General features: G+C 40.0%; 1 protein-coding gene across 2 annotated transcripts; it reads right to left on the bottom strand.

The window, feature by feature from the left end:
• Nucleotides 1-3,414: 3,414 nt before the first annotated feature.
• On the bottom strand, nucleotides 3,415-19,677 carry LOC104147778 (C1q and TNF related 3). Of its 2 annotated transcripts, none has more exons than XM_009680613.2 (6): nucleotides 19,230-19,677; nucleotides 14,017-14,128; nucleotides 11,253-11,407; nucleotides 8,472-8,601; nucleotides 6,929-7,028; nucleotides 3,415-5,468 (listed from the first exon to the last, which is right to left on the bottom strand). In XM_009680613.2, the coding sequence occupies exons 1-6, from the start codon at nucleotides 19,515-19,517 to the stop codon at nucleotides 5,309-5,311; spliced, it is 945 nt and encodes a 314-aa protein (XP_009678908.1). In that variant the 5' UTR covers nucleotides 19,518-19,677; the 3' UTR covers nucleotides 3,415-5,308. The 2 variants fall into 2 exon arrangements, with proteins under 2 accessions (XP_009678908.1, XP_009678909.1); XM_009680614.2 differs by having other exon boundaries at nucleotides 19,434-19,674.
• Nucleotides 19,678-19,953: the final 276 nt, after the last annotated feature.

The raw sequence follows: 19,953 nt of genomic DNA, 5'->3' as shown, positions 1-19,953 counted from the left end.
AGTCTTGGCTTTGTAACAATGCGATTCTTTTAAAACACTGGTGTTTTTTGTGGAATTTGTCAAGCCTGCTGGATTTTTTCAGAAAAGCAGAAGGATAAAACTCCAGTTGTGCAATTCTTTGCCAATTAACACAAGAAATCTCTTCTGCACTACATGGGTTTTGTTAATCTGTGTGTGTGCTCATGGTCCTTTCCCTGTCTCATTTCAAATGCAGATGCACAATATGGAGCCTCTTCCGCTGTCAACTTTACAGTCTCCATGGCAGGATCAATGAGCTGGATTTTCTCGATCCAGGGGTAGAAAACAAGGACCTGGACAGCTGAAAATTCCCCCAAGAGGGAGGAATTTGCCATTGTCATGAAGCCAGCGTAGTCTCTTCGTGCACTGCCTGCCCCTCCTTGTTCAGGAGAGAAGGTACTGAAGGACAACGTACACACCAGTGAATTAAACAGCAGCACGAATTTCCAGATGTGGGAAATTGCTACGTTATAGCGCTACCTTGCCAAAATTGATGGGTTATACTGCTGCATTACCAGAACAATAAGAGACATTATCAGAACCGTGGTTTTGACCCATGACAAGAAGCTATCTCCCAAACTTTTCTTAGCACCACTCAGAAGTTAGCACAGGCCAGGGGTCAGTCCCAACAGACAGTTTTGCAAGCAGATACTCTACTTTGGAGGCTGAGAGAGTTTAATTAGCATTAATGTAGCCAGATGGTAACTTGGGGCCAGAGAACAGACTCGGGCACTGTTTTGTTTATTAGTATCGATGTAACCAGAGAGCAGAAGGATGAGACTTGGGGGATGAAGCTGTTCCCTGCTGCTACTCCTGTGCCCACAATTCCCTTGAGGAGTCTACCTGATAACGGTAATTAAAGTGGCACTGCAGATGCTTTCACTCATGCTAGGACCGTGTGGTTCTGCCCAAAGAGTAAAGGTGTTGTCACCCTTGGGTGCAAGGGTGGCTGTATGAACGGGGTGGTTTCAGAGAACAAAGCAGAAGCTGACCTCGACAATGCACGTTGTGTAGAGCTCTTTGCATTTATGAAGATAGTTTGTGGAGGTTTTGTCTTTCTTTGGTGTCTCAGTATGATACCCAGCCTGGAGCAGGCTGTGAGAGAACATGCATCTGCAACTGCTTTGCATGCTCCCTTCTCTTGCCTAAGATTTTGAAATCTGAACTGAATACTGTCATTGTTCATTTCCTCTTGGTTGCTGAAGAAGAGCTAACTGCGAAACAAAAGCATTTTGCTATTGATTCACCGTAGTTAAGAACCATGGGCCTTTTTACACACCATTTGGCAGCTGATACCCACTCCTTCTCCCTACATATTTTGTCCTTGTACTGACTTGATTCTGAGCACAAAATGTCTTTTTTAATAATACCAGTTTAGTATAAGAAAATCATTTTTAATAAAAAACACTTTTAACAAAAACTGCTTCAAAAAGCAGTAGGGTGGAACCTCAGTGCAAAATTCCGTGGGGAAGACAAAACATCTGAGGGAAGAGTGTATTCCTCATTTTTCCTTTAGAAAAGTGCTACTTGACTTAAAGATGTGCAGTAAAGAACTATTTATTTTAGATCTGTCATAAATTTACTGTTTTTTTGATTAAACTCAGTTTTTTTCACATGTATCTGCAGAGTGAATGAAAATGGCAACTTTAACCGGCCTTTCTGTGCAATGAACACATTTTCAGTTGAAGTGTATTTGGTCTTTGGTCCCATATCAAATAAAACTGACTTTTTTGAATGCTTTATACTGTTGTGGTAATTGCCAGTTTTTTATGAGCACTTCCTCCAGACATACGTTTGCTCTGCGTTGCCAGACCACTAGGGACCACGCCAACATATATTTGCCTTTTTCTTGTATTCATCTTCATGCTTCTCACTTGAAGTCTACGCTGCCCTTTGCTTTAGTTTTATAAATTCCCCTGCAAACTTCTTCCCACTGAATCTTCTTTTTTGGCAAGTTCAGAGTTTGTAGGTTTGATGTAAGAGACGATAAAAACGTAAGAACAAGAAGGGAGGACCAAGAGCAGGAGCTGATGTTTCATACAGAGCTGGGCTCATATGGGGTTGCTATGGGCTCGCGGCCACAGGCAATGGCAGCACCTGCCTCGGAGGCAGGTTGTCACCCTCCAAGCAGGAGGCTTGCTGCTCTCGCCTGGTCAGAGCCAGGAGTTCATGGGCTGGAGAGAGAGACATAGAGTCAGCTCAGCGAAGACAAGAAACCATTAAGTATGCCCTGTAATACAGCTTTAGAGTTTCTAGGAGGTTTTTCTACCTGCAACACAAATTCCTAAGGGTATGTCAGATGCCTACATCTGACCTTAAGTGTGTTTTTTGTTTTTTTCTTTAGACCAAATTGATCTCCTGAATTTAGGCCGTTCAGTTCCAATTTAATGACTTTTCAGGGACCTAAGGAGTTTGTTGCAAATGGTAGGCGGTGTTGATTCACATAAACCATACAAGATATCACCTATATCAAAACGGAGGACCAGAGTCTTTGAAAGAGAACGCATTTTTTTGAGCATCAGCTAAAGAAGTGGCTTCAGTTATGGACTGCAATGAAAAGACAACTATTATTCATAAATATTTCTGAGAAAAAATATGCATTTCACCTGATTTACTGAATATAAAATAATTTTGAGGGATAGGAATACACACAGGTATTTTTACATAACAGCTATATTTTGAAGGACCTTTAAAATTAATATCTAAGTTAACAATTTATTTGTAAGATATCACAACAATCAGCAGAGATTGCATGCAATAACTTTACGGAGAAAATATCATAGAAATGTCATATGAATACTGGGAAGGATGAACCTTGTTTATAAAAACCTCTTAGCTTTAACCTTGGAACCAAACCATGGTTTGTCAGAAACTTTCAGGCTGATTTTCAGTTGCCTTCCACCCTATCTTAGCAGGGCAAGGTGTACAAAACTTGCAAAAACAACATAAAATGAGAATGGCAAAAGTTGGTGTTCTTTTATGCCATGGTCATTTTCAGAGATAATGTAAAGGACCTTAAAGTGAACCATACGTGACCAGTTTGTAAGTGCTTTATTTTGACCAGAATGAATTAAGAGGCCATACCATAAAGGAAAATGAAGCTCCCAATGGAGATTTAATTTAAATCCCCCTTACAATATAAATTTAAATATACATATACATCCACACACACACACATATGCATGTGCCTGTGTGTGTGTGTGTGTGTGTGTGTATGTATGGGTGTATATACAAAATAAATACATTATTGACCCTTAGTAATGGCTTTCTCCAGTTCAGTAGCAAAATGAATGCTTAGGAAATACGTGTAAAGGACATATCCCCATAGTTTCCTAGTGGTAAAGGTCCTTGGCTGATCTCAGATATGTTGTAGTAAATATAGATGTGAACAAACCATTACAGTTTTACAACTATTAAACTTTATTGGGTAAATGTATGTTTTACACAGTAAGCAAACATTCCTAACACAACAAGAAATAATTTTTTTAAAGATTTTTCTTACCGTGAAAGTTAGCTCATTATGCTGTATATCATACAGGCTTTGTGCACTTAATTCCAAAAGAATAACATTATCTGATTACCTAGTGGGTGGATTTTAGTTTGAAGGCATGCCAAAATGTCACTAAAATGCGTATTGAAATAACATGGTCTCAGGTTTTGAAAGTCTGTGTGGTGCAAACCTACCCCAAATTCATAAAAAGAAAATGAAGTAAAATAAACTATCAGAGGATAGTTCATTAATATTTTCAGTGGTTGATGCATAAAATGAAAAAATAACAAGTCCTAATCATCAAGTACTAGCATGCATTTTTCATCACAAGATGTTGTTTACACAAACTAAGAATGTGTACAAGGACATACAGATCCTTAGGGCATATTTTGATTCTTTTACTCCGTTGTACTGGTAATGGTATCTTTATCCTATATAAAAGAAATTCAAATAAATATTGAACAGAGTTTGCATTTGTTCTAACCTCACCTGCTTGTTATGCATTAATGTCACGGAATGTCTGGTGCAAATCCCTGCTAAAATGTAATTTATCTTTCATCCGTTTTTGTGTGGAGAGCCAGAATATGCGGAAGATGCACACGTTCAAACCTCAGTATTTGTGTAGCCTATTTGGTGCTGATAGGATCATTCTTAAATAAAAAAGAGCAAGATAAGATTTCAGGTACCCAAACTCTGAAAAACTGGAGAGCAAATAATGCTGAAGAACGATCCAGTTTACTGTGATCAGAACTTCTAAGCTAGTCAATGTTTCCTTTTACCAGTTAAATATTGAACTGGGTTAGCTACTGCTTTGCCAGGCTGCAATTTCTTCTCCTGAAATACTGGCTCTTGGCAGGCTGGTAAGCAAACTGTATCAACAACTCCACTGTTAAGTAAATATGCAGTATAACAATGTATATCCTTCTAAAAGAGCTTCAAACTCCACAAAATACGTGTTTCTCTGTGTGTGCTGCCAACAAATTCGCAACCTCTCCAGCGTCTATGGCTCTGCCTTGACACCCTGCATTCAACTACATCAGGTTTCAAAAATCTAAAGGCTAGGAAGGAACATACGGTTCCTCTGTCTGACCACTGCACCCTGAAGGCTAAATTACCTTAGTTTTAAGCTGCTACTAAGGCAAGAATTACTACCACTCATTTTCTTTTTTTTGAGTAAATATGTACTAAAAATCTACAAAAAATGACACCAAATGCATCATCAGAGGTTTGAGATGGCAATGCAATAAACCTGAATTCTTGACATCTTTATTTTCACATTTTTTCTCCTATTTGTAAAGTTCTTTCTAGGCCTTCCTCCTGTAAATCTGCTCTCAGCTGAGCTTACTTATAACTCATTCAGGCCTGTTTCCATAATGCAAGCTTAAATGAACGTGTAAAAAGGACTGAATAAAGGAACAAAAAACCATGAATCCATTGTTCAATTCCTGACGTACAATTAAGTGTATTTACAGACAAAATTGACTTAACTGCGCAAACTGCTCTCTAAATCATGTTAAACTCCTTTGCCTTTCTTTTTCAGTTACGTTGGTGAAGAGAGCAATAGCAACATTTAATACTCCATTAGATGCAACCTAGATGACAATATATCTTCTGCGGATCTGTAATCGTGTCAACTACCCAATGTATTCAGCTCATCTCTGATACACAAATAGCAACGCGCTGCATCCAAACAAGCCTTCTTGATCTTTTTCACCATAATGCTATTCCGTAGTCCAGAGAAAAATGTTAGCTCAAAAAAGAAGCTTCCTCAGATGAATATCTTTTTGGTTGTTTCTTTTTTTACTTCGTTTCAAAAAGAAGAAACCCAGCAAAAGTGGAGAAGCGTTGGTGGTCCCCGTGGAGGGCTCCATTTCCCATTCGCAGCCAAACTTCATCTCCCTTGGCAAGTTTTAGCACCGCACTGTTTCCTGAAGTGTCTGCTTTCCCTTTTGATTCATAGCTAAGGATGAATATTTTACAACAGCTCAGCTCTTTCTTTATTGACAATGACCAAGCAAATAACTTGGAAAAAAAAAAACAAATCCAAGGAAGCACATTGCTATCCTGAGCAAAACTTCCCTCCAAGGTTTGCTAACATCTTTTATCTGCTTTACCTGAAAATTTGGGCATCTTTGTGCATCTGATCTACTAGTCAAATCGTGCACCTTATTTCAGTGCATTATTTCCTTCCTTTCTGAAATTCTGGAAGTTTAACTTACTCGGGTTTTATGTGGAGCACCAAAGCAAATTTATTGTTTAAAATAAAACTCTACTCATTCTTCACAGCGCTCTGGATTTCGCATTATGCTCTTTTCCCTTGGATTTATCTCAGCTAATTTTGCATGCCCGCCGGTCAGGAGTCTCATGTAAGCTGAGTACCTGCACTCCCTGCTGCCAGTAGACAGTTCACTCCGGCCTAAGGCCCTTTGCTTGAACTTAGATCTGTCCAACGTGGGCTAACCTGCTGACTTTGCATGTGTGTCGGTTTCCTTTCTTCCACCTGTTGTCTTTTCTGACATTAATGCTTCAGGAAAAATAGCTGAGTACTTTTTCTTTTGTAAGATCTTAGGGGGAACGAAACACCCGTTGGAGGTGCCTCGGCTACTGGCTGTTGAAGAAGCCTAGACAACTTAAATGAATCTGCTGTTTTCAAGGTGCCTAAAATACTGTGTGATGAGTCTAAACTTTTCTGTCTGTTTATGAAGGCTCAAGAAAAAGCTTGATTTTGGCATCCGGCTCATTGTTGGTATTAAGTGAATAATAATAAAGATACTTTTTTTTTTTCCCCAGGTATTAATCTGGCTACTAGCTCTTGACCTGTCCATTACACAAGTTGCTATGCTAAAAGTGTATCCTATTCTTCATTATTCTCAAGTAACACAAACAATTCAAAAACTTTTTAATCAAGATATGTTAACAATAAAGCCAGTAAATGGAGCTTTTGCTTTTTACTCCTTTGCTTCTTACTCCTGTAGTTACTTACTCCTTACTACTGTAGTACTACTGCTCTCTTCTAAAGTAACCTGCTTTCCTCTAATCTTTAACAAGACTATTATTAATTGCTGCATACTGCATTACTCCCCTTCTCTTACAGGTTGAACGAAGATGGAGGTATGTTTTTAACAGAGTAACAGCATGTTACCACAGGACTCAAACCCTGATTTGCAATGTTAATTCCTTTCCTCAAACTTTGAGGAACTTCTAATCAAGGCTAAATTTTAGGCACATGTTCTGTGGCAGATATGATCCAAATCTGCAAGTTGAGTAGGGCAAAATACAATACAATTTTTTTGTTGTTTATTTCACCCTACTGTTTTCCTTCCAAAAAGGAACAATTTCACATTTCTTGCAACGTAAGCAAGAATTCACATCTGTGCAAACATGTCTTCTGCAGTGAAAATGGCCTGGCTCTCCACTTACCTATATAAGCTGAAAACAGTATTGCCATTATGCATTAGGTACACGTACACTTCCTCCACATCTTCATGTTTCATCATATTGAAGGTAAAGAAATACACCCCTGAAAAGGTTAAACATTTATAACGTGTTTGCTTCATAGAATGAGGTAGTCATGCTACAGGCTGGTGCTTCTTGCTTAGAAATCCTAACAGCTGAAGCCAAATTCACCTTTCAGTCGTCAATGGGTATTTCACTTCCACTTACAGTGTGCCAAAATCTGACTAATTTTTGTTCTGTGAATGACAGGGGTTCAGCCACATGCCATTCCAGAGAAGTGATGGCCCTTGGGCACATGCAGGACCGCTCATCCCTTCCGTCTCTCCAAAACGGAAGTTTCCCGGAGGCTGAGCCTAGTAACCCCTCTTTCACCTTTTCCTCCTTGCTCTCCCGCTCCCACCTATTCCCGAAAGGGCAGTCTCCAGGGCAGCTCCTGCTCAGCCCCAGAGGCCATCCCAGGTCGGACAGGGCACGAGCCTTGTAGCAGCACCTGCTGCTGCGTGCCTGCCACACTGCGTCCTGCATGACACGGACGCAGCCTTTGCTCTCTGCCCTTGCACAGGCCACCCCTTGCCCTCACCCTTTTCTATTCAGCTCTTCGAAAGGCACTGGCAATGCCATCAGTACAACCACGTTACATGTCACGAGGTCTATGAGGCTCCCATAGGACGGAGGAGAAGCTTCTGGATCCTCAGCAGCGAGGGCTGTAGCATTAACCCTGCAACGTTCTGGGTGCTGTGAGCTTAGCATTAGTATCAAAGTCATTAAATCGTTATGGGTGAAAGTTTAATGCCCACATATACCTTAATCTCAAAGGGAGGCAGATCTGTGAGGAAAATCACACATGCTCCTAATTGTCTGCAAGACAAGTGCCACAGCAAGCTTGGAGGCCTGACTTTCATTTATGCTAATGTCGCTTTTCACAGCGGGACGTAAATGAGTGGAAGGGTGAGAAAAGCCAGGTGAAGGACGGTGATCTCAGGCTTTGCTTAGACGTATTTTTGGTTAGGCATGTGGCCATCCATCCGCACCACAGCTGTGTGAATTGGGGGATTGACACAGATGAAAAATGACTCAGGAAAACCTGTAATGCCTCATTTCTAGCCACATCTGGCCCAGCTCATGGCGCAGGGGAAAGCAGGGACAGTGGGGGTGACAGGAGGCAGGAGAAGGCAACTGCAGAGCTGACGCTGTGATGTGAGGCCATGGCTTTCTCATCATGGCAGCAGAAGCGCTAAAGGTCTAAATGCAGGCTGTCCCGCTTCCTCCGCACCACTGGCCATGCATCCTCCTCCTGCCTTGAGGCCAGCACTAATGCCATTGGCGAGCCTTCTCCTGGTTTGCTGTGTTTCCAGTCTCATTTTTCCTGAAGGCAAGAGCTACACAGGCTATTCCCATGAGCCTCATCAGCGCCTTGTGCAAATGCACTACTATTTTCTCATCACTATTAGCCACACTTCTCCCCATAGCTCCCAGAATTATGTTATTTTGTTTTGCAAGCACTCACCGTTCACTGGAGCTCCAAATCTACCAGTCATGACATCAAAGAAATTGCCGACATTGGTTTCAACACTACTGAAGATGATGCCACTGTTCTGGTTACTGAAGTGTGTAGCCATGGAAGCCATGAATGCAACCTACACAAATGCAGTTCTTATTTAGTCCGTTATTCATAAAATGCGCAAATATAAGGAGTCAGCTACAGAATTTCATCTCGTATTTGCGGTCTGTTTATTTTCCTGACAGAGATGTTCTTCTAGGGTCTGATCCAAGGCCATTAAACTCTAGTAACAAATCTCCCATTGAATGAAATTGGAAGAGGACTAGCTTCCTTACGTTCAATTGGGCTATTCATAACTGTAAAAGTAAGTGTATGGGCAAGTGTTTGCAGGTCAGGACCTTAGTTTGGGATTTTATTTACCTTAAATTCTCTCTAGAATGATGCAATAGAAAAGTGGCACTGAAATATGTGGTGTTTTGCATAAAAATAATTTAATTAGTTTTTATATGTTCCCCAATGCATGTAAGCTGGATATTGCTTTTAACTGAAAGTGTGAAATAAATCGTGCATGATAAAAATCCATACACATTAGTATTTCTTGTTAACTACTTTCAGAGATGCATGAAGCATTTTTATTAGAGGTGTCCTAGAAGTAAAGTGACTGGGATTCAGCAGTCACTGCTTTTTCTCTCTTACCAGGTGCTCTGTATCCCTCAGTAATGACAGAGGGTGATGGAGATCAAAAGAGGAAACTAAGAACGTGAAAACTGTGCTTGAACTTCCTATTAACCTTCTTGCAGTGAGATGCATCAGTTGTGGAAAATATTTCATAGGAAGCAGTGCAAAACCATCTACCTAGGCAGGGAAAGGGGCCATCCCGTCTGCGAGGCTGAGGTCCCCCAGCTGACTGTCAGTGGAGGGGACACAAGCAGAGCCACTGCACCTGAATGCCAGAAGACTACGAAGGGACAAACATTTTATTTCTATCTCTCAACTTCTTAGATGAAAAGTGTTCAGTTACAGTTGTTACTGCTCACAAAAGTGATTTTTCATGAGATTTCAGCTACATAGGAATTAAAAAGAAAAAAAAATGCTCTTTTGATTTCAGATCCAAACGAGAATGAAATTGGAACAGACAAAATCAAATGCAAGTTCGGATCCGACACTGGAAATCGTAAGCTATCATCTGCTCAGAAATCTGAGGAGCACCAGATGTGAGCTCAAAGCCTGGGCTTATTTTCCTTATCCCTGCATGTATGCATTTACTATAACAGCAAACTGTTAACTTCTTGTTTCTTAGCCAGGATCATGTCAAAGTTCATCATGCGTTAAAGCAAAGCAGCTGCAATGGCAGCTTGATGGAATTTATTACTTTTTGTCTAGATTCCAATTCACATTCCCTTTGACCCCGAGCTACTTTTCTTGGGCTCACCAAAAGAGTTGAAAAAGGTGTCTTTTCTCCCTATGTCCCATTTTGAAGTAGCAGATCAACATGGACACAGCTATCTTTCAAAATAATCCTGCGCTTAATGGCATTGTATTCAAAAGTGTTTTCTCCTCTCCCTATCCCCTCTCTAAAAGCACGATGTTGACGAGAAACTATGTGCTTACTGGGTCAAGATTTTTTAAGCATGTCTGTTAAATACAGTGAAGAGATTTACTTTAAAGCAAGTATTGCAATATGAGCCTTTATTTTGATCATTTTTAACTGTTCAGTATTTAACTTACTTATTATTACTGCCACTACCTTAATATTAGGAGAAATACTTGATAGCTCATTTTAGAATTGCAAGAGTATTGCAAAACCCATTAATTTTGGAAATCATTTTCAGGCTGAATTTTATTCCATGCAGTTATCCCATCTCCATGCAACCTAGGGCTGAGCTTTCAAATATATACAATGCCAAGAAATCCAAAGCTATTTTCCCCCATTGCACACATGTTGGTTTACTAGTGACTAGTTAATTTTCATGTTTTTTCTGAAGATATGAAGAAGCTCTAATCCAAAAGCCATGCACAACTTAGCTAGGTTGACACAGCAGCGAGCCCAAACAAATATACCTCATCCCTCAGCAGAGCTGACAGCTCAACTCTGAACCCACGTCATGCTCGCCTGGCTTTTGGATAGCTGAATCATAGGCAGAACCTACCTGCTTCTCCCTCATGGCAGCTGTACGGAAATAACCCACGTAATGCAGAGCAACATTTTTAAGGTGCTGGGATACTTTAAATAAACACAGATAGTTGCTGGGCAGCATTTTTCAAAACCTAAAAACTCTGGACTTCACGCAAAGGTTTTGACCCAATACTTTTGAGGATTTGGATATATATGCCGCTGCAAATCTCATAGGGCCTGGCAGACCTCAAAAGCGTGGGCCTGAGTGACGCCTTTACTATTCTCGTATGGCCTAGGAAGTGCGGAGTTAGGTATGTGATCTAGCCTAATGGGAAAACAATGGTGCCATTTACTCTTCGTTAATGATCCAGATATTGGCTTTCTGCCCTGAAAGGGAACGGTATATGCTTCTTCCTGCTCATTTTGCAGCTGGATTCTTACTCTGAAGAAAGGCTAAGCCCTGGTGTCTTTCTTTTCCAGGAAGATCTGGCAGAGCACATTTCTCAGTCCTGACAAGTGCTATATATGTCACTCTATAGTGTATTCTGTTACAGATGGATTTGCTTCGCAAGTATCCTATGGTAATTAGGCACAGCTTTGCAGAGGAGAAAGCTTCATAACCTCCCTAACCCAAACACTGCTGCAGACAGCACGAGCCAGAGATTTTGTACCTGCAGCTCTGGGGGAATCCCAGGGTAACCCTTCTCGCCTTTGGGTCCGTGATGGCCACGCTCTCCCCTCGGTCCCATATCTCCTTTGTCTCCTTTCTCACCTTTGGCTCCTTCCTGGCCTGTTGCTCCATTATTTCCATTGTTTCCATGATTTCCTTAAAAGAAACAGCTTTCTGTTTGACTTAAAGAACTTTATATAATGTATTCTAACAGATACCCGTGACGGGTTTCTTTTCCACCAGTTCACTACACACACGCTTTTCAGTGTCATAAGACCCATAGTGAGCTGCCAACGGACAAGCTGTGTGGTTAAGGTGAAGGTTAAGGTTTCGACGAGCAAATTTCCAAAAGGAGATGCGATTATGTTTAAGAGTTAACCCTCATGCGACCTTGGTGTTGCTGTACGAACTGCAGATGCCTCAGGTCCCTGAGCTGCTAGCTGTAGGACCGGGCAGTTGCACAGGAAGAAACCTTGGCGGATGCAAGGCTCAGGGAAAGCGAAGGCCACTGCCCGGTGGGGACATACCAGATGGTCCATGTGGGCGCTTCTGCTTTTCCTTGTGTGCAAAATCTTGTTTCTTGTTGCTTTCATAGGATAATTTGGAGGAACATTTTGCTATCTTTAAAATTCATGTTGCAAATGGAGAATGGTGGTAACCTTAAACTAGCTAAAAGATATTTGAGGGTCTCCATTCTCAGGGTGCAGGTCACCTCGAAGGGGTTGACTGGTCATTCCTAAACTTAAAGAAAGACAAAAGTCCTATAATGAAGCTTTTCTGAGGTGGTTTCATATAAAGGGAGTCATTGTAGAAAGGTGTTTCTGCATCTGTAGTATTACTTACTTTCTGATGTTTATTGAGGAAATTACTGAGCAAATGTCTGCGACTGACAAAATTTTAAAGCTGGCTAGAATAACTGAATAATTCTTATGCTTACCTGAAGCAAGATCCTGGCCTTTAAATTAATTACTAAGGGGTTTAGTTAATGTAATCATTGATCTAATTCTACCTGAATTGAAACGAGATCCTTCACAGCTCTTCTTGTTCTTTAATGAAAAGCGATTAGTGACTCTAATTGTGAATTTGCAAGAAGAACGGTATTGTTTGAGGTCAAATCTAATGAGTAAGTGATTCTTCAAAGTTTTTGTATGGAGAAAAAAATTGACATCAAACAAGGAAGCTAAATGGTAGATGTAAATAAGCACATTTTTTGTTTGAATGGAGAAATCGATAGCCTTTAAAAATTAAAAGAAAGATCTTTCATATAAAACAAGAACCACTTCTCTGTTTAGAACAGAAGTGTGAAAGTGGTATTTGAATCAATCAATCAAGTGAACTGCAGCTGTTGTCATTTCCTTTAGGTGTGTAACGATACAAAATGCAGCAGATGAAGGAGACAGAAATTCTCGGCTGCAGAAGGATGCCGTGGAGCAAGCGTTTGTGGTGTCTTTTGGCAGCATGAGGGTGCGACTGAGTCACGTTCTCGCATGAGGGAAGGGCAAAGCTGGGTCTCCACCGTGCCTAGATGCAGCCACAGCAGCGTACTGACTGGCAGCCCTGAAAGTCTGGGCATAACACAAAGTCTTGTCCCACTTCCAAGAAGGCAACTCTTTAATACATACAGCAGTATTTCAGCATGAGAGGCCTCACTGTTACATTTCTCCTACATTTGCAATGATCAATACTATTCTTACAAAGCATTGATGCATGAAATAAATTCTAGCTCGTAGCAGGCTAATACCAAATACACCTAATACCTAATTATGCCTAATACCAAAATATGTCAAAGTAACAATTTATTTTCGTATTTTTGCAATCTGAAGCTAATTCTTTAAACACTTCATTTAGAATAGTAAGTCAGATGTACCTATTACTGGAAAATGTTCCTCTCATAGTACCTAAAATCACCTTAAGGAAAGGCTGCTTCAATTTTTTGTGTATTGTTATCTATTATTTCTTAACTGTCAGTAAATTTGTGAGACAGAAGGATAACGAAATAATATTTTTATTGTAGTAACAGAAGAGAAAAGGTTAGGAAGATGAGACAAATCTATCAGTCAGTAACATGTTAATTTACTTTACATATCTGCTTTAGAAACGACCATTTCATGAAGGTAGCCACCATAACAAGCTTACACCAAGGTACAACTGTCTTTTTGCCTTCTACAGGTTTATCTTTTTCCATACCAATTACTAGATCAAATTACACCCTTTTCTTATGTATCCTGTTATTCTGTGTGTGTTTTTAATAAATAAATTATTTTGTGTTAGGGAAGACAACATGAAAAGAGTAGAAGAAGAAATTTCCATGAGAGAATAGAGCGTATGTGTCTCTGTAAAAATTTGGTTTGCAGTACACTAGATAAAAAAAACTCCTAAATGCAGCATAATTTAGCATTGCTGGATATTCAATGGTGAAAGCAATAATCAACTCCAGGGAACAAGTTCTCCCAGCTTTAATGGAAGTTTCATGCAGCTTTAAGAAGAGAGAGCAATTTGGCCTAGAAATGCAAGAAGACTACTTTCAGTATGAATTTCTGAAAGCTGAATTTTATTAACAAATTGTTTTTCACTGGAGTAGACTTCAGGGTCTAACTTTTCAGTTAGACTATCTTCCCTATCTTCCCCTATCTTCCCTGAAATTACAGAAAAACCCGTTTCCACATCTCTCCCCAAATTCTGATGTTTAGACCATTCTCATAGAATATCCTGTAATGTGTAGCCTGTAAATATATGCTGATCAAGAATCAATTAAACATCTTTACCTGGCATCCCAGGGGGCCCGGGAGGTCCTGGGGGCCCTTGGTAGAGTCGAACACCAAAATCACCACGGCAGCAGGTACTGCAGTCTGGATTCTGCGGTCCCGTTTGTGGGGGCTAAGTGCACAAAAATAGGTATTAAGTAACTCATTCATGGAATGCATCAATCATATGCATGTTGGTTACAGGGTCTTCATTATATATCCTCAGTTTATATATTTGCGTAAGTTTTCAAAACACTTCTTATCTGAACTGAAATCTACCAAACTTGGATTCCCCCAAAGATGTTATTTTTGGAAGACTTAAGGAAAAAAGCTCTTCAAGTGTTCTAAGAGCTATATGAACGTAGAGAGGGAAAAAAAAAGCTGCTGTGTTAAAAAATGGGGGATTTGGAAATAAAATAATACTGAGTAACGAAAGTTAGATGGATATATCATTAGGTTCCTAACCTGCTTTTCACTGACACCAGATTTCAGCAAAGACCCTTTGCTGACAAACAAGCCTAAGTGCAACAAGTGGCAGGAAACAAAGGCCTTCCTTTGGCCTTCAGCAGTGAGCTGTCCTCTGCTAAACCTGGAGAAAACTGGGCTGGACTGCCAAAAGGAGATATACAAAATTGTCCATGCAGCAAATTCCTGTTAATGCCCCCAGAGTTGCATATTTACAGGTTATTAAAGTTAGAAGAACCTACAAAAGTGCCAAGATACGTGAGAAAAGTCAAACTGACCATGAATAAAGTGTTATGGACATTTGATTGATTATTTATAGCTGAGGTTGTGTAAGCATGAAAACCTGTTTATATGATGAAACACATAGCAACATAAATAACTAATGAGTTCATTATGCTACTGTAGTAATAGTTTAATAGAGTTTTATTTCACTGCTTTTCTTTCCCAAATTGCTATATTTAGACTAATGGATTCTCATTCAGTTCTGGTTAGATTTTATAACTAGGCTATCAAGTTGATTTAGCAGTTACAAAGCTTTCAGTGGGTCAGCTGAGGTAGAGGTCCAGGTCCTTCTACCTCCTTCTCATTTTTCCTTCTTTGTTGCTTTTTCCCTACAATTCTTTGCTATTAACCTGAAGTACAAATCTGCAGTGCTTAAGATCTGCTGGGGAATAGTCACACCAGTCTGACTGCTACTTTTTTTCTAATCATTCTCCTATTTGTCTTCCTTTCCTTTCTTTTCACTGCTGTTCTTCATCATCCTCAAACTACTTGCCTAAAGCAGACCTACTGGTTTAACTGCACCAAATGAGCCCCTGGTGAGCTGGGAACAGCCAAATAAACACATAGCTGCACTGTATTCCTACCCTTGAGGCCACCAGCTGGCTTGATCTGAAACATTGAAGCTTATTGCCCATCTTTTGGATGATGCCAAGCACACCCCCAAGAAGTCATTAATTTCAAAAGGCTCAGGAATTTAATTTTATGGAAATAGAAAACACCTTTTATGCCACCAAAATACTGCCGTGGCTCCGATGGATCAGACGCGTGCACTGTTGAGCTGGAAGTGCTGATGGCAAAGATGCCATGGGGAAAAAGGCCAGCTGGAGAGCTCAGAAAGTGGGCATTGTATTCAAAGAGGCACGGAAATTTTAACAATTGCCCGTGGCCAGAAGGGCTTTGGATTATGGGTTTTTGGTCAGTCCTATGCTGTTTACCCTCATTCTGATAACGGCTATACTGTATGAGAAAAAATGAGTTCTACCTGCTGGACTATATGTCCCTGGAGGACCCATCTGTATGCTTCTTGCTGTCTAATCTCTCCCAGTTGTTAGCAAGAACAAAACTGACAATCTCCAGATGTACTGGTCAAAGCTTTCCTAATATGAGATAAGAAGTAGCCCTGCTTTCAGCTAGTTTTCCATTCTTGAAGGGGAGCCAAATGCAAGAGGACTGGAGTTATGCAAATGTTTTGCACTCCCTGGAACGCTGATTTTCAATGTTGTGCTGAGCTCGAAATCTCCAGCGCTTTTCTGGCAGCGCTTGATATTCCTGATAAGTAGGAAGGCCAACTATAGAAGCATCTGTCAAGAGCAAATAGATAGTACCAGCCTAGAAATATCCAAGTGCTTCAAGTTATCTACAATCTAACTGTGGATTATAGGTAAGGAAAAGGATGAGTCCAGGGATCTGGATTTCATGTATCAAAAAGAAGTCTTACTCAAGTGTATAAGGCTCTCTGAAGAGGTAAGACTTATTTCCTTACCCAGAGCTCTGAAATCCCGAACAGCGTTGTTAGCTAACCAGCAAGGTTGTTCTAAAATAGACACTAGTACTGGTCATAACCAGTTAGACATTACCTCTCCAATAGCTCAACAGGTTATTACATGTGAAAGGGAGCAAGTCCTGCCAGCCTGGTTGTATTAGAACAGTTCCACTGACTTCAAAACAACTACTTCTGCAAGCTGTGAAGTAATATTGACTTATTATCTTTACTAATCCTTCGACTAGGAGAAAAAATGTTCATAATCAGCTGCCAAGAACAATGGATATTCAGGATACTTTTCTAATCTCTAAAAACAGAGGACTTCATGAAAAACACATTTAAAGTAAACATCTGCACGTAATGTAAAATTACACTCAAATGGGACATAAAGATTAATTGCAGCCTACTTGCCAAAGGGGTCCTATGCATCAATTTGTACATAAATTTTATTGCACAATGAATCTTTGGCATTGCTCTCCAGAACAGGAATATGATTCAGCAGCTTACGAAATGCATCTGCCACACTGATATCCTAGTACAGTTGGAAAACTAGAAATGAGGACACCGGGGATATTTGTTGAACTTCCTTTGATTTAGCAGGTAGGAGGCAATTCTAGGGAGCAGATGGCCTATAAAATTCCTTTAATTTAAACCTGTGATGCAATCAGAATTGGAGAACCAGCCCTCTTTCCATTTCCTGGTTAATTTTCTGGGTTTCTGTTTATATTGTCAAAGACAATACAGAAGAGCAAAGTGCATCCATCAATCATTTCCTGTGCTGAAAGAGAAACAGCCTGTCTCTGTGGGCACCAAAGTCCTCCCTCCTCTTGCAAAGGAATAAACAAACCACCAAAATTCAGGGCAAAAAGCCAACAGGGTCAGGGGTATTTGAAGGTTTTCAAGCAACGTAAGAAGGAAGAACATGTCTTGCTCTCATCATTCATTAAGAGTTCTTGTGCTTCAGAAATGCACCTTATATTTTTCAGAAGTTACCAGCAGCCTGGAAACTGGCCGGTGCAGCAAAGATAAATACTATTGTCTCTTTGGCACAACAGTGAATGTGATGTTTAAAACACTTTAGCAGAAGGGTAAAATTCTCCAGCCAGGGCTAAGACAATCAAGAAAGTAGGGATTTTAGGGACGAAACCTTTCCATTCACAGCTTGGGTGTTTTTCAGCTGTTGCAGTTGCCAAACAGCTTCCAGATAGCTCAAGGAGAAGGAAGAGGTTTGCTATAACCTAAAACATGTCCCTGCCACCTTTGCTCCCCCTCTGCCTGGAAACCCAGAGCGTCTCGAGATGGAAAATGCCGATTGCATCAGCCACTCTGTGATGGATTATCCCTGTTGTGCATCTGCTAATGCTCCATTTCATTTAAGTAAGCCAAAAATGGCATCATTTCCCCAGCAAAGATTGCTTCCTAGGGACCAGACTGGCAGGTGAATGACCTGCCATCAGCTGTACTCAGGCTAGCTGGACTCAGTCTTAATGTCACAGCTTCTTCCCCACCAGGCAAATCCAAACACATTGTACTAAACTATCTGATGAGAAACACAGGCACCCCAAAGATCACAGTGGTACTTTGTGTCCAAGGGAGAGTTTGGCCCTTAACAAAGTCATAGTTTTATATTAAATCCTGCATTATCTGAAATTATGTTGACGTCAAGAAGAATCTTCTGTAATTATCACCACTGTAGGGTCTGTAGTATGCAGCTGCACAAGTCCCTATGCAGTAAAGAGGAACACACACACAAACATACACTAGCTGGTTCATGGGACTATATATCTGATTGTTCACACTGCTTATATACGGTAAGTGCAATTTAACATACCTAAGTTAAATATCTATTTTTCTGAGTGGACTGCAGAACATATAACTCCTGCCTAAGAAATTCAAAATGCAATGCACTGTAAAATTTAAACACAGGGAACATAGCGGTATATTTAACCTATTCCAGTACTTGGAAGTGTTTCAGTTCTTTAAGCCCAGCACAGTACTAAAATCAAATCTGTCTCCTTATCGTGAAACAGGTTATTATTCAATGCTTATCCACATGTCCCTGATCTTTGGAACTCAGAATATAATGGTTAGATCTGAAAAAGTTGTAAAACGCAAATGGCAAAAGGCAAACTATACAGAGCTCAATCATTTGTATCAGAAATAGGAACAAAACACCCACGTTGTTGCCTTAAAAAACATACCAAGCAACAAAACAGTTTTGCCTACTGTGAGAAAAAGCTTCATCTTCTGTCCTTCAAAGTTTTGCCTTTAAATTTTGATGGCAGTATTTTATGTATAATCAAATGATGCAATTTTCCCTTTGCTGTGAGCTAATGACTATAATGTATAAATTGCCATGTAAACAGCATAAAAAGAGCTACGGTTTAAAAAGCAGGCACTACACATGATTTTAAAAACATTTCATTCCAAATGTTTTTTTCCACTGAAACTGAAAGTCAATTTGATATATCATTATTACATCTACTTGGAGCTGAGATACAACATTAGTGCCTGTTTTTTCAAGCTATTCCTTAGAATAATAATTGTGAATACTGAGAATTTCATTGTTTGTCTCAAGCTCAAAAGACTATATTTTCTATACATAATTTAATAAGTAAACTTTTTCACTGCCATTTGAATCCTTCCAAATATCTCTGCAAATTCCATGATTTTCCTTCACTTCCAAATGAATTAATAGCATATTTAATACTAATGTGTTAAACAAGAAATATTCTGAAACAACTAAGAGACTGTATATCACAACACACGATTGCATAGGATCATAGTTTCGGCAAAACAACGGGCTGCTGTGCATGTTGGTACCAGTGTCCCAGAACACTGCTGGTCCTACTAGTTCATTAAAAGATCCTATAAAGCAGCTTGGCAGGATACAGACCAGTAAGCAGCTTTCATAAAATTCATTTCATAAATATATCACTAGTAATCTTAGAAAAAAAGATCTCATTAGCTTTAAAGTTATCTTTAGAAGATTAATTCAGAGTACCTGGACTCTATCTGAGGTAGTCAGTTCTACATCATCTACCTCTGGTCTCAGGACTTTTTGGTCTGTAGAAGTGCTATTAGCAACAGTCCACTCTATAAGTTGACTCCGCTGTTTCAATATTTCCCTGCTTCTGGAACCTTTATGGCCAGTCTGGTGGTGACTTTGCAATACTTTGGCCACTGGTTTATAAGATCTTCTGCTCACCTCCATGTATTCATCTTGACACAGGCAAAATGGAAGAAAAAATAAAGCCAGCAGATGCCAACTGATGAAATCCTTCTCTGCCATGTTATTGAAAATAATTTCTCAGGAGTCCAGCAAGTGTCTTGCAGAAGGAGAACCTCTTTGCTGCACCAGGAGTTATGCGGTCCTTTCGGCTTTTCCACTAGTAAGCCTGGCACTGAGATCAGTACCAGGTTTTATACGGTTGTGTGCAATAAATAAAATGAAAAATGCCAAACTGACAGGATCCTTCATCCAAAATCAGTCATGCTTCTTTAAACAAACCAGGCATTATTCACCACTTCACCACCACAAGGAAAATTGATTTGTATGCTGGAAATGGCCACAGCATTTAACGGACTCCCGTGGTTCCTATTTGGGGGCATTAAAAAATGTAGCACCTTTTCTTTGGCATGTTTTTGTTTAAGTGTGAAAAAATGTGATGGAAATGGAGAACATGTGGCTAATGGTTTACGTTCCTTGATTAGACATGGAAAGGCTG

This window comes from Struthio camelus, chromosome W (assembly GCF_040807025.1).
Source record: "Struthio camelus isolate bStrCam1 chromosome W, bStrCam1.hap1, whole genome shotgun sequence".
NCBI lineage: Eukaryota > Metazoa > Chordata > Aves > Struthioniformes > Struthionidae > Struthio > Struthio camelus.
Note: the sequence above shows the minus strand (reverse complement) of the source record. Positions and strands in the feature narration are given on the sequence as shown.